We start from the raw sequence: 27033 nt of genomic DNA, 5'->3' as shown, positions 1-27033 counted from the left end.
GATTATTATATCCTAATTTACTATAGCCTCTTAAGAATTTTTTGGATAGAAGATTGGTTGAATAAAATTTGCCTTTAAATTTAACACCAATTTCTTTTAACTTTTGCCCTATCATAGATCTGAATTCTAGTATTTTTCATTTTTTTTAGTAAATTGTATTTTTATCCATATCAGGTAATTTCCAATTTGAGAATTTTTTTTATCATTCCAACATGATTCTTGGCTTGTTATTGTTTTGTCAGTTTCACAGCCTAGATGGCTATTGGAACTTGAGACACTTGACTAAGTAATTATTAAACTTGATTTTCACAAAATTTTCAAAGATTACCTATACGAAGTGACTCTAATTTTTTTGTAAATACTATGATTCCTTAGTTTGATGAGAACTTGCTGCTCATTTATTTATATAAAAAAATTAACTTGAGTTTCAAGTTTCATGTCAATTTGATTATAAATTTATTAAATTGACATATGATCGAGGGCATAATGGTCATTTGCAGAGACACTAGAACGTGAGGGTATAATGGTCATTTAAGGAGCAGCATGCAAGACCGCAGCTCCGGTGTCAAAGCTTTGACGAGGCGGAAGTTTCCACGCGAATAAACCAACTTCTTGTCTCTCTCCCTCACCAAACCTCTGGTGGTTGTAAGAGCAACACACGCAGAGAGAGAGAGAGAGAGAGAGAGAGAGAGAGAGCGAGAGAGCTGTTGACAATGGCGAGTTCTGCGTCGGTGAATTTGGATGATGTTCCTTCCATAGATCTCATGACGGAGCTGCTCCGTCGCATGAAGTGCTCCTCCAAACCCGACAAACGCCTTATCCTCGTCGGTATTGTTTCTCTCCATCCCTCTGATTTTCCTCCATGATATAACGACGATTCTTCGTTTCTCTCAAATTTTGGTTCTTTTAATGTTATAATCTTCCGAAATGCCTTCCAGATCTGGTGCTTTTAGGGTTTCCGCTCACAATTAGTCGTGTATGCTAAGTTGAATTGGCCGTGTGGGTTTTCTCAGGTCCTAGAGAGCGAAAACTCAACGGTTTGACTGTTTTTTTTTTTTTTTTTGTCTCGCCTTTTCAAGTTTACCTGAATTTTATGAACTCTTAGAGTTCTCGGTTTTTTTCAAACCTTGGCTACTAAACTGGGAGTTATGGGTTATGGCCTTTTGATAGCTGGATCTCCTTTTTGACTTGTCAATGCATTAGATTTTTGTTAATCTTTGTATTTTTTTTTATAATTACAAGCATGCAAGAAGTTGTGCCTTTGGACAAGCGTATCATTAGTTTTTAAAACTATAATTCTAATTGCAGGTTTTGTTTTCAATTTTCCATAAAATAATATACTGTTTCTTATTTGTGTATTTCCTAATAAATTTCTTTCTTTCGTGATTTATGTTTTGGGTAGTAGTAGTCTAATGCTTCTTCTTGGTATACTTTCCTAGCCATAGTTGGTAATGCGTGATATTTTTACTGTACAAAAACTGGCAGGCATTTGGGTTCAGCTTGGTTGTATAATTGTGTATTTCTGGGATTAATTTGATTCTAAGGAAGCTCTTAGCTGAAAATTTTGATTTTACAGGACTGATTAATTCATGTTATTAAGAATTTAACCATAAAATTTTTATTTTATATTCACTTTCCCAGCCCAAATTGGCTGCTGGTTATTACAGATACACTCTTCAGGAGATGTTGAATGTATAAGAATGTGAGTGGAAAGCATGTCTTGAAACGAGAGGTTAAAAAATGAAACACAAGTGCATGAGAGATTCTTCAAAGCAAACTGATTTACTTGCTCAAAGCCCATCTATTCAAGTAAAATTCAAGCCTCTGTTGTGATTCTAGTAAGGCGCGAAGTCGAGTTGGTGTTGTCCAATGCTCATTAATTTTGATTCATGACATGTATGTAAGAATGGAGGTGCCCCTGCAATTCTAACTTACGGAACATAGATTCAAGTTTCTCATGGAGCTTTTTCGAACAATGTTGGTATTGAATAGTGTGCCAAATAATTAAACATTTCTACGTGAATCCTTGGCACTATTAAGTTTTATTGCTTCAAAGACATGGCTGATTTCTGTGGCATATAGTGGTGGAGTTCATAATACCAAATTTCAATTTTGGTCATTTTCATGCTGAAAATTTCATCATTCATTATTATTTTTTTCTCACAAAGTGCATGAGACCAAGAAACCTACTTAACACAACCAATTTAAAAACTTGGATGAAGATAAGTAATGTGTGAAATGAATTCACTCCAAAAACAACAGGAACCTGGAATGCTGGAGTTGCATCTTTATTAGTTTTGGTCACGTTGCTAACTTATGGGGCAAAAAATATTTGACCGCCTAAAACTGTCCACTTATATTTCAAATTTTAATTGTACCTTTTTGTATAGCTGTTAATATATTTTTCTTAATTTCTAAAAAATTCCAACTTTTTATAATGAGTTATGACTATTCATATGTTGTAAATCTGTTAAGTACTTTTAAGATTGCTTAAGGTGTTATACTTGCACATGCATAGTTTGTGCTCAATCAGTAGTGTTAGATTGGTGTAAGGGTTGAGGTTTAGGAGGGTTTCTAAATGTATCTTATGAAAGAAAAATTAATGTAGCTTCAGAATAACACTTTAAGTTTGTGTGTGGAAATGCTTTCAGTTTTAACAAATTCTCTTATTACAGATGGTCGAAAACAAAGAAAAAAAATTCTCATTATGTTTGTAAACAACTATCTATCAATCTAATATATGTAATTCAGAAGTTTCAATAACATAGAAAATTATCAATGTATTACATAAGATGTGTTTTTCATATAGAGAGCGTCCCGACACTTATCTACATGGCACCTTTGCCTGCTATCATTTTGCATAGTTGAGATGCTTATAAATTAGCATGTTCTTGACAAATATTGCAAAGAACATTTTTACTTTTGCCTCATGGTTTTGATTCCTAGTATAACAATTTTCCATCTTTACTTATTTATTTTTTCACAAGTATGGTTTTTTCATTTGTTGATTTACCATATTTACATATTTTGTTTTCTAGTCGGTGGATGGAAGGCCACTTTCTATTTTTCTTCTATGAAGAAATTTTAATATGTATTTATTATTTATTATTTATGAAGATGTTGTTATTCTAAATTGCATGCTCATAACCCTGAAAATCACATTATTTGCAGGCCCACCTGGATCAGGAAAAGGTACCCAATCACCAATTATTAAGGACGATTACTGCTTGTGTCACTTAGCTACTGGTGATATGTTAAGGGCAGCTGTTGCTGCTAAAACACCTCTTGGGGTTAAGGCTAAAGAGGCCATGGACAAGGTAAATTTTCTCTAGAATTATATTCTCCTTATTATTGTATGCTCGTTTTAGTTCTTACTATGGATGCTAATGGGTGTTCTCTGATGGTTTTGCAGGGAGAACTTGTTTCTGATGACTTGGTTGTTGGCATTATAGATGAGGCTATTAAGAAGCCTTCATGTCAAAAAGGTTTCATTCTTGATGGATTTCCAAGGACTGTAGTCCAAGCACAAAAGGTACTATTTGCTGGTATCCAGACATTGCTGCATTCTTTTTGTTATGTGTCTTCAGTTTGATTTCTGTGTATGATATTCTAACCATGCCCTTGTTTGCTTCTATATTCAGCTTGATGAGATGCTTGAAAGGCAGGGGACTAAAATTGATAAGGTGCTCAACTTTGCAATTGATGATGCAATATTGGAAGAGAGGATTACTGGTCGCTGGATTCACCCTTCTAGTGGTAGGACATATCACACAAAATTTGCTCCTCCCAAGGTCCCTGGTATTGATGATGTAAGTCGATGTGAATTGTGAATGTGGCTTTACTTCTCTTGGATAGTTAATTTAAGTTTAATTTATCTAAAATTACTAGTATTGTTGGTTGGATAACTCATGAACAAAACGTATTCCTGTCAAATGTATGAGGAAATTAAATCTTGTTTATGATTTATTTTGTCATAATTTGTGCTTATATATGGTCAAACTGTATGTTTTATTTCTTTTCTTTGGACCAGCTGCTTCACTATTTATGTTTTGTTGAAATGTGAGATGACTTTATTTTGACGAACATTCTCCATTGCATTTATTGAAGGTCACTAGCGAGCCTTTGATTCAACGCAAGGATGATACTGCTGCAGTTCTCAAGTCAAGGCTTGAGGCATTTCATAGGCAGACTCAACCGGTATGCTTTCTTTTCTGCCTTTTAGTTGCATTGCCGAAGTTTCCTCTTTAAGCATTTCATTAGGTGGAAGTCTCTGGAGCATTTCTTTACATGTGAACGCTGCAAAAAAGTATTTTTATGCATGAAGGGTCGGTCTGCAATATTTTTCTTTGACCATTTCTTGCTGATTTTTCACTTTGAAATGGATCATTACCGATTATCAGCTTGGGCGTCCTCTAGAGATGCTTTGCACTTTACTACCTGGTGTGGTGAAAAGCAGGCAAGGGTGGGGTAGTGCATTGCTTAAAAAGCATCAGACCATGCTTTCACCTAGATACAGTGTTAATTATGCAAGGATTATTGCACCATTTAGTGGGTAAAGATATTAGCTCAGGAGAATAAGATTAGGTTGGCAACTTGCAACATAAGACCCTTATGAATAAAAGTGTGGAGATAATTGATGCAATGATTAGAATTTAGAAGAAAAATTAACATTCTTTGTATACAGAAAACTAAAAATAGATGGGGAAAATCTAGAGGAATTGGGAAAAAGGGATGTAAGCTTTAATATGCCAAAAATGAAAAATGTAGGAATAGAGTAGGTATTTATTGTAGACAAAGGGATTAAAAGATTCTGTTATAGATGTTAAAAGAGTTGGAGACAAAATTATAAATGTCAAGAAGGTTTTAGGGCAAGAAGTACTAAATACTATTAGTTCTTATGTTCCTCAAGAAGCTTATCTGAAAATAGGGGAAACGCAATTTTTTGGGAAGATATGGATGAAAATCATGTTGTTCTTTAAGGGATATCCACACACCCCCAATGTCAATGTTATCTTTGGGAAGACATGACATGGGATGCTGGTGTTAGATGTATGCGTTAGAAAATGGACGATAAATGGTAAAATAGATTATGAGAAGAGAATTAGATGAGGGATTGTGAAAGTTTAAGGCTAAAATGGTAAAGTGATTGGACAATTGAAAAATAGAGAATTTTCTAATTGTTAGGTGAAATGAAATGAAGAAATGTAAATGATAAATAGAGCTTATGGTGGAATTAGGATGCCTGAAAGTAATGGAGTGGGATTAGGGAGAACTTAGGCAAGAAAGGATTCAAAAAAGTTGTAAGCAGAACTAAGCTTAGATCTTATGATAAGTTGTGTAATTGATTAAACTCTAAAGATTGAATGAAAGAAATATATAGACTTACTTGGGCAACAAAGAAAAAGAGTAGAGACTTTGTACAATATGACTTCTATCAAAGGTGTAGATGATGGCGTCGTAAAGAAGAAGATATACAAGAAAAATTGAGAAATAATTTTAAGAAGCTATTTATTGAAATGAAAAATGAGAAAAAGGCTAGAAATTTAAGATACATATGAAAAATTAGAGAAAACAAAGTTTAAGTATGCCACTATATGCATTAAAAAAGGTAAAAAAAATGAAAAAAAAAATGATGGTCTTGATTTCATATCTATTGAAGTTTAGAGAAGCTTAGGAGATAATGGGGTGATATTATTGACTGCTTTGTTTAACAAAGATTAAAAAGACTAAGATAATGGTAGATGAGTGGATGAAAACATCTTAGTACCTATGTATAAAAGCAAAAGAGATATTCAAAATTGTAATAACTATTGCAGAATTAAGGGCATGTTTGGTATCATTGTTGTTTTCTGTTTTCTATTTTTGTTTCTCCATTGTGAAGAAACTAGTTATAAAAAAGCGTTTGTTTATGTTGTCAGTTTTCTATTTTTGTTGCTGGTTTTCAACTATTTGCCAAAAAATTGAAAACCAGATTTTATGGTTTTTTTTGGCAACCTATTGCTAAAAATTTTAATATCCAGGAATATTTTTTTTGGATTAGATTATTCATTTTATACACTTTTAAATTAAAATCAAAATTAAGTGGTCATATGAATTTAAATATAATTAAAATAAAAATATACATAAATTTTTAAAAGTAATAATAATAAAGCCAATTACAAAATAATTGTCTTGTCCAATAAAATTTTTATTGTAAAGTAAAATTTGAGAGTAGAACAATTAAGTAAAATAATTATAGTAAAATTTATTTTTATTATAGTATTTTTTGAAATATGTAATATTTGTGATTTTATTATTTTAATTATATTTTTATAATATTATTTGATTTAAAGATGAACATTTTTTTATTTAGTTTTTAATTTGTTACGAAACAGGTTGTTGGATTCTAGTTTTTAGTTTTTGTTTCTCTTATTTTTGACAATGATACCAAACAACGCCTAAATTTAAGGGTTATCGTGTTATGCAATGCATAGTAGTCAAAGGCGCAAGGCGCACTAAGGCACAAAGGGTACTTGGAGCCGAGACGCAAGGCCCAGGTGCATGCTTCATGGATGTGAGGTGCACAATTACAAAAACTACCAAAAACAAGATTCATGAAAAATGATTAGATAAGGTGAGTATATTAAATTGTGTACAATGTCTATTTGATGGGTAATTGATATATGAACGCAGCAATAGTAATATTAGAATTTAAAATGCCAAAATATTCAAGTACCAAGTTCCAAATGGAACAAACATAGTTCAACATAAGTAATTACACTTGCAAGAGTTCAAGCTTCAAATTAGAAGGGAAATGAAATTGCCAGGCTGAAGGCCCAAAAGCATCAACATGGTTCAATATCAAAAGCTTTCAAAATCAAAATCTAAAAATTCTCCTCAATCATCAGTCATCACTCATTATCAACTAAGTCTGCCAAGATATCATCATCTTCCTCTTCATCATTAGAATTTTCTTTGCCAACGTCTTCATCCTCATTTGTCTCCTCTGCACTATCCACTTTGATCACATCCTCATCTACAAGTTCCAACACTGTAGTTTGGCCCCTAGCAATGCTAGGTGAAGCTCTTTCTCTAGAAGATGAAGGCATATTCGCACTTATTCTTGATCTAGTGCGATGCAGGGGTTATTTACTCCAGTAGGTCTAGCAATAGAATCCCAAGTTAAAAAATCATGTTCAAACACAAACATTGTCCTCATCAGAATCGCCATCCATCGTACCAATCAACCATTCATTATTATCATCAATGCCCTTTAGAAGGATGGGATCAATGGTGTCACGCTTGTTGTATCAACGCCTAAAAGTTTGATTATATTTCACAAATACCAAATCATTCAAGAGTTGCTAACTTAGCCCATTTCTCGTTTTTCTATAAAGCTGCAAGAAGTTTAAAGTGATATAGTAAATAATGATTCTAGAAAGTAGTATATTGGTAGTTCATGTTCTTTAATCCATGATATCCTAATGACTTACATATTGGAATATGATTTAATTTCTTTTGTAGCTGATAGCACTGCACGTGAGGCAAAAGATTTTCATAGCAAAATTTTGCAAATTTGAAGCCAATGATCCAAATGATATCCACCATTGTGCTGTTATTAAATAAATTTTAAAAGAATACTTACTAGCTAAGTAGCAAAAATAATTTTAGAAAGAAGCCACTTTACTCTGTGCTTTTATCTTCCTTTGTCTCACAGCCAAATCAATTCCAAAGAGGCCACTAGCGCTAGTGTAATTTCCAACTCGTGTAAAACCATGGTCTTAAATTTCCACAAAACTGTCGAAATTTTCGTCGAAATTTTCAATTTCCGTCACCTTCGAAATTGAAATGGCAGTTGATTTCCGTCTTGCATAATTTCCGTCGAAATCTCAACGAATCTTTCAAAATTTATCGAAACCTCGAAATTTTAGCAAAATTTGTCGAAATTTATCAAAACCTTGAGAGTGAAGTGAAATTTCTCTTTTAATTTAATTTATTTATTTTATTGAAACAAAAGGTTATCACAAGTGCTTTTGAAATTATATGAAAAAATAAACTTTAAGTAATATTTTATTTAACCATTCATGTCTAAATTATCAATATTTGTATAATAAATAATATTTAAATGATTTATGAATTTCATTTGCATTAATTGAATATGTTTAATGTACGTTATCTTGCAAACATGTTTGATACACATACTATTTTACAACTTTTTGTCCTCATACAAAACATAGATGTATTTAATTTGTAATATATTAGTCTTAAAACTTATATTTTTATGTTTGTTAACCATTTCTAAAGTTTCACAAAGAATTCCATGCTTTACTACTAGTTTCTGTTATTTTTTCAAATTGAAATTGAAATCGACATCAAAATTGAAATTTCCGTACTTTTGGAGCTTCGAAATTTGAGTTGAAATTGAAATTTAAGACCTTGTGTAAAACTTTATCTTGCATTCATTAGTTAGCACCAACCTTGCAATGCATTTGGACAAACCCACCATGATTTCTTCCTCTTGCGAAATGTGGGGTTTTGAATAGTAAAATTTCGGGTTCAAGTAGTGTGCGGACTGCATGCAAAGGTTGATGGAGTTGGCATCCCCACCTCATATCAATAATTTCAAATGCCTTCTGGAATTTATCCTCTCTCTTTCTTACCAAAAGCTTTAGCGATGGCTTCCTTAGTCCTATCCATTGCTTCATAAATATATCCCATTGTAGGTTTATTTTCCCCATCAACCAAAGGGAGTACACAAACAAGTGGGCCAGGCAGTTTAAGAGCACAAACAATGGTACTCCAAAAGGTAGGCATCAAAACAATATTAGATGCTCTTTTGCCAGTGGTTCAGAAGTAAATATCTTCCTCAAGTTGTTCTTTTAAAGGTGGATCGAACGAAGAGTGATGAAGGCAATTGCAAATCTTGTAACTGCAGGCCTTAATAACTCCTTTCCTCTATTGAACTGTCTCATCGAGTTCGTCACACCAACACGGTTATAAATATAACTATTCAAATTGCCCTTTCAAAGTTGTATGAATTGTAGGCATCTTCTCAATATCCTCCAATATTAAATTGAGGCAATGGCCAACACACAATGTCTAATATAAATGTTACCTCTTTCCTTCCAACAATCTCTCCCTATTAAAAAATCAAGGAGTGAAGCCATTAAAATATTAAAATAAACAATATATACATTATGGAATGTAATTCTAGAAATAAGTTCTTACCTATTACAACATAGTTTGAGGCATTATCAATTACTACTTGAATCACATTTGATTCTCCAATTTCCTCCACAATCTCATCAAGTATTTTGTACATTCTATCTGCATTCTTGACAATATTAGAAGCATCAATAGACTTGATGAACACTGATCCCTTTGGAGAGTTCACTTAGAAGTTTATTATGTCCTTATTGGCAATTGAGTGTCTCCAACCATTAGACATAATTGAGCATCCATATTTCGCCCATTCCTCCTTATGGACCTTCATCAACTCTTTCATTGGACTAACTTCCTTCTTTAGGAAAGTGACTCTCACTTCATGATAGCTAAGCAGCTTTATTCAAGGTCCATATTGCCCAATCGATTCAAGTGCCATTGCAAAGTTGTCCAAACATACAACATTACATGGTATTCCAGCATCATACATCCACCTAGCAAAATCTGCCATTGCCTTTTGTTTTAATTCTTTCTTGCACGCTTCATTTATTGATGTTTGCTTCATCTTTTCTTCTTTTTTAGTTTGAACCGCTTTTTTTGGATCACGAGTAAAAAACAAGTCTATAGGCCCCTTCTGTTTTGGTTTCTTCAAGGTGGATTGGTTTGAACTTCGACTTCCTCTTCCACTAAGCACTCTCTTGCCACTAGAGTCAATTTCCTAAACTTCATCCTCTTCATCTGCATCATAACAATCTATGCCATCAAAGTCGGGCAATAATTCATTTTCCTCCTCCTCTGTATCTTCCCTCAACATATACTCCCTAATCTCCTCATGAACATGAGCAAGACACTTAGAGCATTCTTTTACAATTCAAAATCCTCCAACAATACGTTCTTTTGCCAGAAATATTCCTCCTTTGTGATTGTCACAAATATTGCAAGTTAGATTATTTCTATTTTTTTAATCATCCAAATGTGCATACTTCGATGCAGGATCTTTCTTTGCAAAGTCAAGAGTCTCCACTTCCAGAATCTATTTAAGATTTTAGACCTATTATCCTAAATGCAAAAACAAGGTATATTATATTTCAGAAAAAATGTATAGTTTGTATACTGTATTTTTCAGAGAAGAAGAAGAAGAAGAAGGTTGTGCTGGTTTGAAGGCTCGAATCGTGAAGACGAAGCTTGGACCTGCTGGTTTGAAGGCTCAAAGACGTAGCTAGGATCTGTTGGTTTGAGTCAAAGCCTCTAGCTATGGCTACGGTTGGTTCGAAGGCTCTGGCTTTGGAGTCTGGCTACGTTTTCTTTTTCTGGAGGAAGGCTCGAAGACTTAAAGACGAAGGGCTCTTGTGAAGACTCGAAGATGATGGTATTTCGTGCCGGTTCAAAAGCTTGAGGATGAAGGTTGTGTTGGTTCGAAGGCTCCAACCTCGAAGAAGAAGTGCTCTTGCAATGGCTCTCTTGCTGGCAAAGGCTCAAAACGTGAATACGAAGCCTGGACCTACTGGTTCCGTGTTGGTTTGAAGGCTCGAAGATGAAGCCTGGACCTGTTGGTTTGAGTCAAAGCCTTTGGCTAGGGCTAGGGCTAGGGCTGGTTCGAAAGCTTTGGCTGTGGAGTCTGGCTACCTTTTCTCTCTTAAAAGGTCAAAAAAAAAAAATGAAATTCTAAGGTCAGATATCTCAAGGTGCGACTCATTGCGCTTAGCCGCGCCTCTTGAAGGTCACCTTGCCTCAACCCTGATGAGGCGCTAGCTTCGTCACCCATTGTGCCTTGCGCCTAGGTGCTTTTGACTACTATGCAATGAAACTTGGGAAAGGATAATTGAATAAAGACAAAAATTCAAAATGAAGATTTCACTTTAAGACATTTGGTTTTATGTTTGGGAGATATTAGAGAAAGAATAAGGATTTGGACATGGTTTTTATTGACCTAGAGAAAGCCTATAGCGAGTTATTGAGTAAAATTTTGTGGTGGGCTTTGAAAAAGAAGGGATCATGTAGTTGATATATAAAGATAAAACACACCACTTACACACACAGAGAGGCAATTACTAGTGTTATTTTGAATAATATGAGGAGAAACTTAGTGCACATTTACTTGTGGAAAACATGTATTTTTTATTTTTAAATCCTTCAAAAAGTTTAAAAATTTTTAATCGAGTTTTTAGTTTTTTTCAATTCATATTAGAAATGTAGAAAATAAAGAGTTTGTTTAGTTGCACGAAATAGTTCTTTTATTTTCTATGTTAAGATTTTAAAATAATTTTAAGATGAGTTATTTTTCAATTTTTTATAAAATTATATAGGGTTTTATTTTGAATCATGGATTTTGGGCTTCGATTTGGAATTTCGTGGATTTGGAAGAAAGTATATAATCCACAAAAATCAAAGTCCAAGATCCGAATCCCATGCTCCCATATGCAAAGTAAGTTAGAAATCTAGAACATAATAAAAAAGTTGTTTCACTTTTCTCTATAAATTTAGAAAATTTGAAAATAAGGTGGCATTTTTGTCATTATTTAAAAAATTAGAAATGGGAAGTAAAACTATTTTCACAAGCAAATAGTAGCAAAACTTTTTAATTTTCATTTATTTTATACAAATGTAAAACTAAAAAATTATATTTTTTTTTTTGGGATCATTAAAAGATAGAATATACTATAAGGGCGTCAAGGGGATGCCAGCCCGTGGTGCAGGAAATCAACCGTCCTGAAGGATGTCACAAAAATTAAAAACTACCCTGAAATCATTCGCTTCAAGACCACCACTATGCCCACTAGTAACCGCAGTAAGCCACAACTAATTAATTTTTTAATTCTTCGGAAAATTAAAATGGAAAACGAGAACTGTTTTCCACTACTAAGTGAGTCCAGAGGAGTTTTCTGTCTAGAGGCATGCGTCAATGTCTATGTTGAGCCATGGCCTTTATGCTCTAGTTATGGAATAACTTTGTGGATGACAATGTCTTGATTGTAGTTGTCCAATCAAGATTTGAATTGTGAATCCAAATACTGATTTTGGCAATTCAGAATCAAATCGACCCGACCCATAAGGTCCAGTATAAACTTCCTAAACCAATTCCAAATGACATTCATATATGTACAACAAACAAATTCCCTTGAAAAATGAAATACTTTAACAAATGTGAATTGAAGGTAAAAATTTAAGCCATAATAAATAAGATATGATAAAAAAAAAAAATGTGCACATATGCTTTCTGTAGAACTGAAAAACAAGAAAAACTAATCAAATAATGACTAAAAAAAAAAAAACTAACTTTTGAATGTTTAGAGCTCTCACAAACTTCAAAACCACCCCAGCCAATCATTACTATACCATGACGCCCTTCTCAATGACAGTACAGCACTCTGTCCCATGAGTGGGGAGACGAAGCCCAAAATTCAAGTTTGTCTTTCAAGCAATAGCTGAGAATTTCTCTGCAGTCATCATTCCACTAAAAAACTTTGTATTCTTTTGCCTACTGAAACCTCTAAAACCAATCAATAAAGCCTCTAAAGAATGAATCAATGACAGTACAGCGTTCTGCTCCATGAGTGGGGAGACGAAGCCCAAAATTCAAGTTTGTCTTTCAAGCAATATCTGAGAATTCCTCTGTAGTCATCATTCTGCTAAAAAACTTGGCATACTTTTGCCTACTGAAACCTCTAAAACAAATCAACAAAGCCTCTAAAGAATGAAGAGAGGGAGAGAGAGAGAGAGAGAGAGAGAGGTGACTGTGTCTGGCCACTTCTTAAAATTTTTAAAAACAATCAACACCTGTCGGACACAGCAAATGGAAGTGTCTGACGCCTTTGAGGACACGACTATGAGTATTAAATAATAAATCTCAAAATAAAAAATTTAGGAAAGGACCAAGTTGTGATAACATCAAAGATCCAAAATTTAAGAAACATTTATTTAAAAGAGATATACTTATTATGTAATATTCTGATCAATTTATCAAAACCATAAACTTAAAATTTGAAATTCTCATCAAAATAAAGAAAAAGTTTATCATGTTATCATCTTTCAAGTTCAAAGTTCAAATTTTTCCTATAATCAGCTACTTGTAATGTTTGAATCTTTCTTTTCCTAAATGGCTCATAATTGGATGAAAAAAACTTTTTTTTAGCATAATTATATATTAAAAAATATAATATTAATCCCTGTGCCCTTGCCATGTCTTCTCCTATTTTTTTAAGACATCATGTGTCAGTGTGTTGGACACGTATCGTGTGACACCTGTGTCCATGCTTCATGGAGAGAGAGAGAGAGAGAGGGAAAAAATAGTCACTTAATAATTTGAAAATAGAAGGCAATGCTGCAGAAGAAAAAAGATATCTCCCAGCAAAAGATTCTTTGAAAAATGAACCCTACCGAGCACAGCATAGAGGCGTTAGTTTGAATGCTTGAATCATTATGCTAGTATAAGAAAAAACTGAAGACGAGCTACATGGGGCTAAACTAGGTGAGTAAAATGGAGGAGCATGTGTAGCGCGTTATCAGTTGCTGGATACCTAAAATGAAAAAGAGAACAATGACATGGGCTATGTTGTATCAAAATGTTATGCAACTAAGAAACAAAATTTCAAAAATGTAAATGTATTTGAAGTCTTATGCTCCTTTTTGTAGTTATTCTATTTTTTTAAATCTCTTGTTTTCCAATTATAATTTATGAAATGAAAATAATGAATGTATGCATGGCACTAGGCTAAGCAGAGCGCTTGTACAAGGTAAGAATAGGGAAGTGCTGTTGAAATGATTTGAGCACTTGCAAGTTGCCACACATACTAAATAATGTTTCAGGAAGAGTGATTTAGCGGATAGTAGCGTTTGTAGGAGAGGGATAGGGGCAGACCTTGCATAGCTTGGATTGAGTCGTAAGAACAGATCCAACAATGCTGCAATTTTCTATGGTATTATGGCAGAGAAGGATTAGTAATGCGGCCAAACCTGGTGGGACTTGAGGCTGGCCTGTTCTTGTTGTTGGTGCCTTTTTATTTTGAGATATGTTTTTGCCTCAAAAATGGAAGTTGAGGACTTCTTTGTGAAACTATGATTGTTCTTTGATTCCCTTTTGTCCAATGTTTTTATAGTGTTCTATGAATTGTGAAGTGATCCAGGAAAACAAAATGCTAGAAATTGGATAAATGGAACCATATGGTTAATGGGCTGGACTCTGAAGAGACATGGTTGAGACTTTGAGATTGCACAAATTTGTGCCCATGCTTGATGGATGATAGTTTGTGAAACTTAATTGGTGTATGCACAATCATAAATGACCATACGGTCCACCACAGGAATGATGCCAGGCTATCATACATTTTTAAGCAATTTTCTAGCATGCTAATTGTTGTAAAAGTTGTGTGTGTCTATCAAGAAAAAATGTTGATTAGGATGCTTTATCGCCAATTTAGATGTGTCAAGGGAAGAATCAATTAAAATTGGGAGTTGGTGCAGCGGGTTCGACTATATTAAAGAGGAGTTATCTCCTCTGGGATTTATTATCATTTATAGTGCATATGGAAGAGATTCTCGATGTGTGCTGCGGGCTTTACTTCCCCATGTTTTACTCCATGATAACCTTCTCTTTGTTTTTGCTTTCCACTTCTCATCCTTTATCCTGTTTTCGAGTTCAGCTTCTTAACATTTGTCATTAAGCCTTTCACTTTTGCTCTCCCTACTTTACTTTCCATACAATTCCTGCAGCAGGATTCTTATGGCATTTTCTTGCATTTGGAATGGCAGGTAATCGATTATTATAACAAGAAGAGCATTGTTGCTCAGCTTCATGCAGAGAAACCTCCAAAAGAGGTCACGTCTGAGGTTCAAAAGGTGCTCTCTTCATGAAACTGAGCCCTAGGGACTTGGTTTTTGGAGAAGGTACCCTTGGATTTTTGTTCATTTATATGTATTTTTTTTAAAAAAAATATCGTTGAATTTGGTGATCCATCGGTTGCTTTTTGCTAACTGCATACCCGGCTGCTGTCAGCTATTGAGGTGTTAACTCGAGTGTTTTATTTTTCAAAAATAAAAATTATATACTTGGAGCAATACTTCTTCTTTGTCAACATATGTTCTTGGGAAATCCTAAATTTTATCCCTTCCTGCTTTGTTGTGTCTGAATATTTTATTATACCTCGTATTTAGATCGAGTATATCTGCATAAAATACAATTTTCTGCTGCATTTTATTTAAATTTACCCAGTTTTAGTATTCCAAGCATCCAGACAGACGGACAGAGACGATAGGCAGCAACAGTAACAAGAAGCGAGCTGTATGCAATTTGTGCACACACTATCTAATCCTAGTTTTTAGGTTTACATCTTTTTTCATGCAACTGACGCAAGGAAAATGCAAAGAGAGACGAGAGAAGAAGAGGGTCCTATGGATCCATGCGTCTTGTTCTCTTTTTGCCACGAGTACTTGTGATGGTCAATAGCATTACTCTCAATATTAAGGTGTCTTTCACGTGTTATGTCTGATAATGAACTGTACTCATTTCTTAATTTCATCTCTAACAGGCATTAAAAAATTGTTGTTTTATGGATATGCTATTTCTTGGTTGCTCAAGATTTTGATTCATATAGCTTAGCTTAGCTTGATTTTAAGGGTGATCACAAAGCTCACTTCTCCGTTTAACTCTGCTTCATTTTAACTACTTGTTTTATGCTTCCCATTTTCTCTCCTCTCTTCTGCTTCAATAATACATCAGAGGCGTCAACATTTTGCAAGCATTTGATATTTTCAAAATTTCTTCATAACATGTTTAGAATTGTATTTCGCATATTTTATTACTTCCAGATTTCAAAGATATATTTATTTGTTTTTTCATAATTTTAACTTATATTAACTCCACCTCTAATTTCATCGCAAACAAAAAGATGAAGGGAAATTATAGGGGAAAATTTTACATTTTCTGGTTTGGTTGAGTATGAAAAATAAAAATATTAGATAAATTTTCAAACAATTATACTTGACAAGTTTTGACCATCTGTATTTTTAAATATAATTTTTTAAATCGAAGTCCCAATTTTCAATTGTAGGTTTTGTTTTGTCTTTATATCTTGATCTTAATTTGTCTCTTTTTGAATCACCATGGGGACCAGATGATTCTTGTTTCTATAACTTTTGATTAGAACAAAACCACCTTGCTTGAAAAATATAGTGTTTTAACAAAGAGTAAGTTAGTTAAGATGATGTTTTAAAATTTGGACCTGGAAATCTTGAATTAGATAATTTATTGCGTTAAGCCATGTTATATATATATATATGTATAATCAGGAAACTTTGAGTTAAATGGATAATTAATACTTGAAATCACTCAAAACTTGATAATTTGATTGGTTGTGGTTAGTAATCTAACTTAATAATTTCTTTTCACAGAATCTATTTAGATTTGTTGCTAATATATATTTGCTTTCATTGTTAAGAAAGGTATGAAGTTAATTTATTTTGAAATTATATGGAGTGCTGGGTTTTCAAAAATATTTATGTGTGACGTTTTAACAAGCACTTTCATTTCAAAATTTTACTTGAAATTTGAGAAAATGAATCACCCAAATGCATATTATATATGCTATAAACTTAAAAAAATTCTTAGGTGCAATTCTATTAGCTAAGGGTGGGGGCATGCTTCAGTCAACCGAACCATTACACTTGAACCATTATCCAAATCAAAATTTCAATTTGCTAGAAAATGCGAACCGAAATGGAGACGAAATTCGGTTAATTGATTTTGTACTAATATCTATTGGTTAGTTAAATTGAACCATTAACCATAATTTTAAATTATAAAGTTATTGCAAATAAATTTTTTTCTTTCATAATAATTAAAATATAAATTTAAAAATTTAAACATAAATATTAGATCAATACAAATTTTTAAATTTAAATTATTAAAATTTTATATAGTTTGGTTAATTTTGGCTATTAAATGGATCAAAATGATAATAAATAAAAAATAAAAAATTTTAAACCGAAAATGAACAAAAAAAAAATAAAAATGGTTAACCTATTTATTTATTTATTTATTTTGTTGGTTTGTTTTTGTGGTTTGGTTCAGATTTTTTGGTTTTTCTTGCTTACTTCTACTACGAGCGATCAGGACTTGTGACACTTTTATTACTGCTACTATTCTCTGCTTGATGGCAAAATCATAATTTTGGCCAATGAATTTCACATATAAATATACTTATTAAATTATAAGAATTATAAAATTCACTAGTAATTTATAATATAAATTTGTTGACATATGTAAATATTTTATTTATTAGTATTTTATTAAATGAACATAATACATTTTATTTGCTCTTAACATTTTCTCTACTTATTCATACAAATGACAAAAAATATTTTAACTAGTGATTTTGTGAGGCCCTACTAATAAAAGGAAGACCTTTTAAAAATTCATGTATGCCACTTTTAGTAACGAGCACACGGTATTCTTTAGTAAAAGGCGAAAGAATAGTTCGCTCTGTGCTCATCACATGGCTCCATGCTCTCTTCCTTTATTAGACTTCCTTATTATAGTCACCTTGCTATCCCAAAGATTTAACTCTTCAACGATGTGGGACAATCTCTTCATAATTTTTTTCCAAAAAAAAAACAGAAACCTGAAAAACAGTGCTTTGCATTTTAGCTCATTACTTGCCCCAAGTATTGTGCTTGCTCTTCAATTTTTTCATAGGGTTTTTGAGGCTCCTAGCATTGAATAGCACAGAGACTATGCTTCATCCAGTATGAACCATTTCTTGATAGGCAATTGTAAATTCCCCTAAAAAGTATATATGAGTCTTTAAAACTTATCTAGTTCTACATCAATGAATTCAGCATCTATTCAACACATTAATAAATGTGAATGTGAATTATAAGGTCATGACAATGCATCACTCTAATATTAATCTTACAAAAGTTAATTTGGTACAAAACCCTCATCTTCATAAGAAAAACGAATGATAATTAAGGCGAAAATAGTTTAATTTGCTTGATTTTTGGATTAATTGAATCACATCCAAATATAAAGGTATTTTAGCTTCATGGTACATACAATGCTATGACTTATATAGATTATTATGTAACAGACAGAATACAATTACTAGTCCAAATTAAATTTTTCTATGAATTTTATTGAATTATTAATCTTAATAATTCAATTTAACATAATCATATATGTGTGTGTGTGCGTGTGTGAATAAAAATACTAAAACTAAAGTTTGGTGGGCATTTCCAAAATTGGAATACCCTTCAAAAATTGACATATGCCGCTATTGGCAGCGAGCACACGGTATTCTTTAGTAAAAGGCGAAAGAATAGTTCGCTATGTGCTCACCGCACGGCTCTGTGCTTGTTCTCTTCTTTAGACTCCTTTGTTATAGTAACTCAATTATCTCAACTTTTTAACTCTTATTCAATGTGGGGCAAGATTTAAAATACTCATGTGCACTCAACTCCTTTCTTTCCTCTCTTATTTGAGAATTTCATAGATGTATGTTTGTGAATTCTCCTTCATCCGCTTCTAGGACACTTCATAACTCCTTGTGAGTTCTCCGCAATATGCTTCCAACATACTCCATAGTTTTTGCAAATCTAATAGCTTCTAATGACTTTGGTTACTAGAGTGTTTGTCTACTTTATACGACGGAACCAAATCCACAAAAATGCTAAATTAATTTCTCTCCCCATTACATTTACAAGTATGAAATTCGGATATTAAATTTGAATTTGTATGCACTTGAAGCAATTATAAAACAAAATTGTATTGATTTTGTGTGATAAAGTATGTCGAAGTTCACATTTTAGCAAGTTCTTTCATTCCAAGATCATTTATTGAATTATGAGTTATAAATTCAACTAGTAATTTTTAATATAAATTTGTTGATATATGTAAATGTTTTATTTATTAGTAATTTATTAATGAATATACAACACAACAACAACAAAACCAAGCCTTAAGTGAGGTCGGCTATATGAATCTTTTTCCACTAATTTATAGGATCATAGACCATTTCTTTTGACAGATTCACAGAAATTAAATCTTTACTATCTCCTTCCAAATTATTTTAGGTCTATCTCTACCATTTCTACTGTCCGTCTGCTCCCCATAGTAACTAACTCACTCTTCTTAACTGTCGCACTATGTGACCTACGTTACAAGTGTCTATACCATTTGAGTCATCTCTCTCCTATCTTATCTTTTATAGGAGTTATACCTAACTTACCGCTAATATGTTCATTCCTTAATTTATCTTTTAATGTTATACCACATCTCGGTAACTTTTACTTTTTGCACATTTTGTTTCTTCGATGCCCAACATTTTGATCCATATAGCATTATTAATGAATATAATACATTCCATTTATTTTTCAAATATTCTCTACTTATTCATATAATTGGCAATAAATATTTTAATCTATAACTAATTTTTTGTGAGGTCCTCCTAATAAAAGGATGACCTTTCAAAAATTAACGTATGCCACTTTCCATAATGAACACACGATATTCTTTAGTAAAAGGCGAAAGAATAGTTTGCTCTGTGCTCATCATATGGCTCCATGCTTTTTTCTATTTTCATTAGACTTCCCTATTATAGTCACCCTGTCATCCCAACTTTCTAACTCTTGTCCAATGTGGGACAAATATTCTTCTTCCTCTATCTAGTGTTCTTCATAAAATAAATAAATAAATAAGTAAATACAAAATAACCTCGAACAATGTTTTGCATGAAATACTCTAATATCAATTTTACAAAAGTTAATTTGGTTGACAAAACCCTTAACTTCATAAGAAAAATCAATTATAATTAAGATAGAAATAGTTTAATTTGGTTGGTTTTTGGGTCGATTGAATCACATCCCAATATAAAGGTATTTTAACTTCATGGTACAAACAGTGCTATGAATAACTATAAAAATTATTATGTAATAGACAAAATAAATTTTGTAATCCTAATTCAATTCAGTTATGAATTTGATTGAATTGAATAATTCAATTTAACACAATTCCACATACATACATTGTAGAAACCCGAACCTAAAAAATAAAATGAAACAAATAAGAAAAGAAAGAAGGAAAATTCACAAGGGCGGCAACAGGACTCGTTAACGAATTCCCTGTTTTCGTCGACAAGTGATCTTTTGTGATTTGTAGACAAAATTCAGGTGTCGTCAATGAAGAAATCCCGAGAGACAGTAAATCAAAGACAAATGTGCTTCTGCGTTTCGTCGATGAATTCTCCATTTCATCGACGAAGTCGGCCGAGTCAATGGCTTATAAAATAAGCTAAGGAAGATATTTTAAGAAAATAAAATATTTATCCCTCTCTCTCTCCCTCTCTCTCTCTCTCTCTCTCTCTCTCTCTAACCCACGAACCATATTCTCTCTCTCTCTCTCTTCGATTTCTCGCCGTTTGTTGCCCAAATCAACGATTGGAAGTTACCACGAGGATCTAGGAGCATTTCTGTGCAAGTCTAGCGGAGTGAATTTTTGAATTGAACTTTCCAGGCACGACTCCATGACTAAGGTAAGATTTAGAGGAACTAGGCAAATTTGATGTTTTTAGAAGTTTGATCCTTTATTTGGAGTTTGTGGTCCTGAGAAATGTTAAAATAGTACTTTACCTGGGGTTGAGTTGCTAAAACTAGGATTTATGAATTCAGAGTCTGTGTGAGCGCCGCAAGCACAATTTTAGGATCCCTGCAGGCGTAGTTTAGGAAAACAAGGGGATTATATTATGTCAGTTTTTTTTTTTTTAAATTATGGACTGATTAAATTACAATGTATGTTTATAGAAACAGTATATATCATTTTCTGAACGAATCGGGTATATGACAAGGATTGTTTTGACTGTTATATGTTTTTGGGAAATAAACGGGAATAGGTTGAACGTCTCCTATTTTCTATAAAATATGTAGTCTGAGTTAAATAAAACCCTAGAGATGCTTATACCTCTGTTTCCAATAACTTGTATCTTTCCCAGTCAGTTTGTTTATTTATGGTTTATCATATGAAAATTGTGTGGCATGAGAACAGTTTTAAAGGGCATATCTGAAGCAAGATGGTTTTTACTGATATTATACAATATGAGGCCGAGGACTGAGTTTTGATATAACAACCGGGGACCAAGTTTTGATATAACGGTCGGGGGTTGGGATTTATTGAATATCAGGTTTTATATGAAATGAGTTATAATACAATTTTTAATGTGTAAATTACCATATATGATTCTAGAGCCTTGTTGATGTGAAGTTTGATGTTATAAGAATGGTACCGTAGCTATATGTTGGCAGTGAGTACAATCACACGGGCATGGAAGTGTAATATGGGATAGTCGATTGGAGACCTGGGTTGCAGTACTACTCTGAGGTTTCTGCGAGGGGGGCCCATCCAAGGTAGTTCTGAGTGGCCATAAGTAGGCACAATCGTACTTACAACCTTATGTTTTGACTCAACTACAGATCAACTGACTGTGAGTTGAGTCCATCTTTCAAGTCGCACGACCCGTCATGGGGAGAAGCATGTTGTATGAGTATGTGATAGCGTAACGACGCTACTTCAGCAGTCCAGGTTGAGCCAATAGTTTATTATTCTGAAATTATGTATTTTCACATATACAGTGCAGTACATTTTTAAAATGCCATTTCATATACAGTTAAATAATGAAGGTTTTATATTCACACGAAAACTCATGCTAGCTACACACTAATAATAATATAATCCGTCTTACTAAAAAGTATCTTACACCATTATACAAATCATTTTCAGGTCCTTCAAGGAATTGTGCCTAGCGTACTACGGGGTAGAGATTAGACATTTTGGGGGTGCTTTTATTTTGTCATTCGGTTGGGTTGTATTAAATAGACAGATAGTGAGATGTATATATTTGGGAACAATTAGAACTTTAGTAAAGTGTTTGGACATTTTAGAAACTTTTCGCTGTATGATTAATTTCGATAATGATAGGTGCACCCGGGATTTCCTGATTAGGGTTAGTTGCATTTATATATATATGTGGTATCAAAGAGTATTTATGATTATAACAAGTTATAAATATTTGGGTTGTTACACACATAATAATGATAACATTTAAGCTAGAGTTTTGTGGGCTTTTTCCAAAATAGGAGATACCCTTCAAAAATTGGTGTATGTTACTTTTAGCGACAAGCACATGGTATTCTTTAGTAAAAGGCAAAAGAAAAGTTCGCTATGTACTCATTGCCTAGCTCCGTATTTTTTCCCTTCTTTAGAGTCCCTTGTTATAGTAACTCAATTGTTCCAACCTTTTAACTCTTATTCAATGTAGGACAAGATTTAAAATACTCATGTGCACTCCACTCCTTTCTTTCCTCTCTTATTTGTGTATTTCATAGATGTGTGCTTGTGAATTCTCCTTCATCCGCTTCTAGGACACTTCATAGCTCCTTGTGAGTTTCTCTTCAATATGCTTCGATACTTCATAGTTTTTGCAATCCTAATGACTTTTAATGACTTCAGCTACAAGAGTGTTTGTCCACCTTATAAAACGAGGAACCGAGTCCACAAAAATGTCAAATTAATTTCTTCTTTCATTACATTTAAAGTATGAAATTTGAATTTTAAATTTAAATTTATATGCACTTAAAGTAATTATAGCACAAAATTGTATTGATTTTCTTTCAAATCCGCACAAATCCAAATTCAAGACGTAGAAGTTCATGCTTTCGAATACTATAATGCTGCGTTTGGGAGCATGAAATTGGTTTTGAGTAGATTTGGACAAATTTCAATATAATTTTATATTATCTCTTATCCAAACTCAAAAGCTATCCAAACATAGGGTTATAGAACTTTTCAACCCCCCCAAAAAAGAAAGAAAAAGAAAGAAAAATTGAATGACACTTATTGTTTCCATTCTACAAGTTAAAATTAAAAGAAAAATTTTATCCATGAGTGTAACCCTTCTCTCTATCCAAAAATTTTCTTAATTCTAGACATCTCTTACTTAATTTTCAAGATATTGATGGAACTTTGCACACCATATTTTACATTTTGTTACTTGATTTGTAAAATTGATCAACAAACTAGTTAACATCATAGCATTTCGTATGGGGTTCGCAAGATTAATGCAAAACTAAAAATCTTCTAACAATGCAAGAGGACGAGAATTTCATCTTAGGTTTTAGAATTATGTTTATTTCATCCAATATGCTTTTAATATTTATCTCAATATCTACTACCCTAACTTTGTTCTTTAACAATTTTGCTATCCTTATATTATAATTTTTTTTTTATTTTCTAAGATTATTAGATATATTGCTAATTAGGACTATGAATTATATAAATAATTATGTAATAGACAAAACACAATTACTAATCCTAATTCAATTTGGCTATGAAGTTTATTGAATTTTTAATCTTAATAATTTATTTTAACACAGTCATATGTATATATGTGTGTGTGTAAATAAAAATATTAAAACTAAAGTTTAGTGGGCATTTCCAAAATTGGAATACCCTTAAAAAATTGACATATGCCGCTATTGACGGCGAGCACACGGTACTCTTTAGTAAAAGGCGAAAGAATAGTTCGCTATGTGCTCGCCGCACGGCTCTGTGCTTGCTCTCTTCTTTAGACTCTCTTGTTATAGTACCTCAATTATCTCAACTTTTTAACTCTGATTCAATGTGGGACAAGATTTAAAATACTCATGTGCACTCCATTCCTTTCTTTCCTCTCTTATCTGAGAATTTCATGGATGTGTGCTTGTGAATTCTCCTTCATCGGCTTCTAGGACACTTCATAACTCCTTGTGAATTCTTCGGAATATGCTTCGCTCCGTAGTTTTTGCAGATCTAATGGCTTCTAATGACTTTAATTACTAGAGTGTTTGTCTACCTTATACGAAGGAGCCAAATTCACAAAAAATGCTAAATTAATTTCTCCCCCATTACATTTAGAAGTACGAAATTCGGATCTTAAATTTGAATTTGTATGCACTTGAAGCAATTATAAAACAAAATTGTATTGATTTTATGTGATAAAGCATGTTGAAGTTGACATTTAACAAGTTCTTTCATTCCAAGATCATTTATTAAATTATGAGAATTATAAATTCAACTAGTAATTTTTTATATAAATTTGTTGGTAAATGTTTTATTTATTAGGAATTTATTAATGAATATAATTTGTTCAATTTTTTTTTTCAAATATTCTCTACTTATTCATATAAATGGAAAAAAAATATTTAAATTATTAACTAATGTATTTGCAAGGTTCCTCCTTATAAAAGGAAGACCTTTCAAAAATTAACATATGCCACTTTCGGTAATGAGCACACGGTATTCTTTAGTAAAAGGCGAAAGAATAGTTCGCTATGTGCTCATCACATGGCTCCATGCTTTTTTGCCTTCATTAGACTTCCTTATTATAATCACCTTGTCATACCAATTTTCAGACGCTTGTCCAATGTGGGACAACTACTCTTCTTTCTCTATCTACTGCTCTTCACAAGAAAGAATAAAATAAAATAAAATAATACAAAAAAAAAAACCCCCAAACAATGTTATGCATCAAATACTCTAATATGAATTTGAAAAAAGTTAATTTGGTTGACAAAACCCTTCTCTTCATTAGAAAAACCCATGATAATTAAGACTAAAATAGTTTAATTTGGTCCATTTTTGGATTAATTGAATCACAAATAAATATAAAGGTATTTTTGCTTATATAAATTATTATGTAGTAGACAAGACAATTTAGTAATCCTAATTCAAATCAGCTATGAAAATCAAATTGAATATTTCAATTTAACAAGATCCCCCCCCCCCCCTCCCCAACACATGCACACATATACATACACATTACTAATGAAAAAATTAAAGCTAGAGTTTGGTGGGCTTTTCCCAAAATAGGTTTCCCAAAATAGGAAATACCCTTCAAAAATTGGCGTATGCTACTTTTAGCGACAAGCACACGGTATTCTTTAGTAAAAGGCGAAAGAATAGTTCGCTTTGTGCTCACTGCATAGCTCCATGCTTCTTCCTTTCTTTAGACTCCCTTGTTATAATAACTCAATTGTCCCAACCTTTTAACTCTTATTCAATGTGGGACAAGATTTAAAATACTCACGTGCACTCTACCCCTTTCTTTCCTCTATTATTTGAGAATTTCATAGATGTGTGCTTGTGAATTATCCTTCGTGGGCTTCTAGGACACTTCATAACTCCTTGTGAGTTCTCCTCAATATGCTTCAAGCATACTTCATAGTTTTTGCAATCCTGATGACTTTTAATGACTTCGGCTACAAGAGTGTTTGTCCACCTTATAAAATGAGGACTCGAATCCATAAAAATGCCAAATTAATTTCTTCTTCCATTACATTTGAAAGTATGAAATTCGGATTTTAAGTTTGAATTTATATGCACTTGAAGCAATTATAGTACAAAATTGTATTGATTTTCTTTCAAATCCACACAAATCCAAATATAAAACTTAGAAATTCATGCTTTCAAATACTATTATGCTGCGTTCGGAAGCTAGGACCTTAACTTTGGATTTGGGTGGATTTGGATAAATTTCAATACAATTTTGTATTACATCTTATCCAAATCCAAATCTAACATAGGGTTATAGAACTTTTCAACCTCCAAAAATAAAAAAGGAAAAAGAAAGAAAAAGTGAATGTTGCTTATTGTTTCCATTCTACAAGTTAAAATTAAAAGAAAAATATTATCCGTGAGTGTAGCCCTTTTCTCTATCCAAAAATTTCTTTAATCTAAACATCTCTTACTTAATTTTCAAGATATTGATGGAACCTTGCACATCATATTTTACATTTTGTCACTTGATTTGTAAACTTGATCAACAAACTAGTTACATCATAGCATTTATATGGGGTTTGCAAGGTTAACACAAAACTAAAATTCTTCTAACAATGCAAAAGAAGGAGAATTTCATCTTAGGTTTTAGAATTATGCTTACTTCATCCAATATGCTTCTAATATTTATCACAATGTCCACGTTCTTTAACAATTTTGTTATCCTTATATTATAATTTTTTTTTTTTAAGATTATTAGATATATTGGTAATTAGGACATCATAATTGTCATACTTGTCTATATATATTGTCTTAACATTATTCCCAAAAAATCCTTTTAATGATATTGTCATATGCATAATTATTATTTCTAAAAAAAATTATTGTATTATTAAATTTACAAAATAATAATATATTACATCATAATAATGTGATATTATATTAAAATATAATAACATAATTAATTACAATATGATATAATATTATATTATTAAAATCATTAATACAATAACCCAATATTATAGTACTAAAATAAATATGTTGGTATATCATATATGAACACATGACTATTCTTCATTTGAAATATCCTGAAAATCTTATAGCACATTTTTACTACGATTTAATGTTATATAAATATTTCAATCTTTTTATCTCATGTTTAGGAGTATGAATTTTAGATCTTATATTTAAATTTATTTGAATTTGAAACAAATAAAGTACAAAATTACCAAATTAGATTACTTTGGTCCAAATTCATACAAATTGTAAGGGCTAAAAAATTCACCCCTGAGCACAACCTTACTTCTTTTACAAGTGCTCATGGATTGCCTTGTCCATTATCATATATAATGTAATCTCTTGTTATTTTTATCTCAAGAGTAAGAAGGGACATGGAATGATGGAATAGTCAAGAAACCCTAAGCATCATACGATAATTTTTGTTTCGAAGGCTGTCCAATCAGATTCAGTTGGACACGTTATATATCATCTTATATATTGATGCAAGAAAATTTCACTCAAGAGATTTTAGTTCTGTCTCTCTCTCTCTCTCTCTCTCTCTCTCTCTCTCTTTGGGTGGATGGTGGCAAAATTGCTAG

General features: G+C 32.4%; 1 protein-coding gene and 7 non-coding genes across 8 annotated transcripts; 1 reads left to right on the top strand and 7 right to left on the bottom strand.

Annotated features, from left to right (window-relative positions):
- The first annotated feature begins 559 nt into the window (after window positions 1–559).
- Window positions 560–15195, top strand: LOC131159461 (adenylate kinase 4). The gene is made up of 6 exons (XM_058114393.1): window positions 560–828; window positions 3172–3317; window positions 3413–3532; window positions 3642–3809; window positions 4108–4197; window positions 14890–15195. The coding sequence occupies exons 1-6, from the start codon at window positions 714–716 to the stop codon at window positions 14989–14991; spliced, it is 741 nt and encodes a 246-aa protein (XP_057970376.1). The 5' UTR covers window positions 560–713; the 3' UTR covers window positions 14992–15195.
- A 2321-nt stretch (window positions 15196–17516) lies between these two features.
- Window positions 17517–17636, bottom strand: LOC131161228 (U5 spliceosomal RNA). The gene has a single exon (XR_009138378.1). It is a non-coding gene; the product is annotated as a U5 spliceosomal RNA (small nuclear RNA).
- Window positions 17637–18365: 729 nt separating this feature from the next.
- LOC131161223 (U5 spliceosomal RNA) lies at window positions 18366–18481 on the bottom strand. Its single transcript, XR_009138373.1, has one exon. It is a non-coding gene; the product is annotated as a U5 spliceosomal RNA (small nuclear RNA).
- Window positions 18482–19575: 1094 nt separating this feature from the next.
- On the bottom strand, window positions 19576–19693 carry LOC131161025 (U5 spliceosomal RNA). Its single transcript, XR_009138189.1, has one exon. It is a non-coding gene; the product is annotated as a U5 spliceosomal RNA (small nuclear RNA).
- A 2554-nt stretch (window positions 19694–22247) lies between these two features.
- LOC131161026 (U5 spliceosomal RNA) lies at window positions 22248–22364 on the bottom strand. Its single transcript, XR_009138190.1, has one exon. It is a non-coding gene; the product is annotated as a U5 spliceosomal RNA (small nuclear RNA).
- A 1249-nt stretch (window positions 22365–23613) lies between these two features.
- Window positions 23614–23729, bottom strand: LOC131161225 (U5 spliceosomal RNA). The gene has a single exon (XR_009138375.1). It is a non-coding gene; the product is annotated as a U5 spliceosomal RNA (small nuclear RNA).
- Window positions 23730–24393: 664 nt separating this feature from the next.
- LOC131161224 (U5 spliceosomal RNA) lies at window positions 24394–24511 on the bottom strand. Its single transcript, XR_009138374.1, has one exon. It is a non-coding gene; the product is annotated as a U5 spliceosomal RNA (small nuclear RNA).
- Window positions 24512–25029: 518 nt separating this feature from the next.
- Window positions 25030–25148, bottom strand: LOC131161024 (U5 spliceosomal RNA). The gene has a single exon (XR_009138188.1). It is a non-coding gene; the product is annotated as a U5 spliceosomal RNA (small nuclear RNA).
- Between the last annotated feature and the right edge of the window lie 1885 nt (window positions 25149–27033).

The sequence above is a fragment of the Malania oleifera genome, chromosome 7 (assembly GCF_029873635.1).
Source record: "Malania oleifera isolate guangnan ecotype guangnan chromosome 7, ASM2987363v1, whole genome shotgun sequence".
Taxonomy (NCBI): Eukaryota; Viridiplantae; Streptophyta; class Magnoliopsida; order Santalales; family Ximeniaceae; genus Malania; species Malania oleifera.
This window is presented reverse-complemented; position numbering and strand designations above follow the sequence as displayed.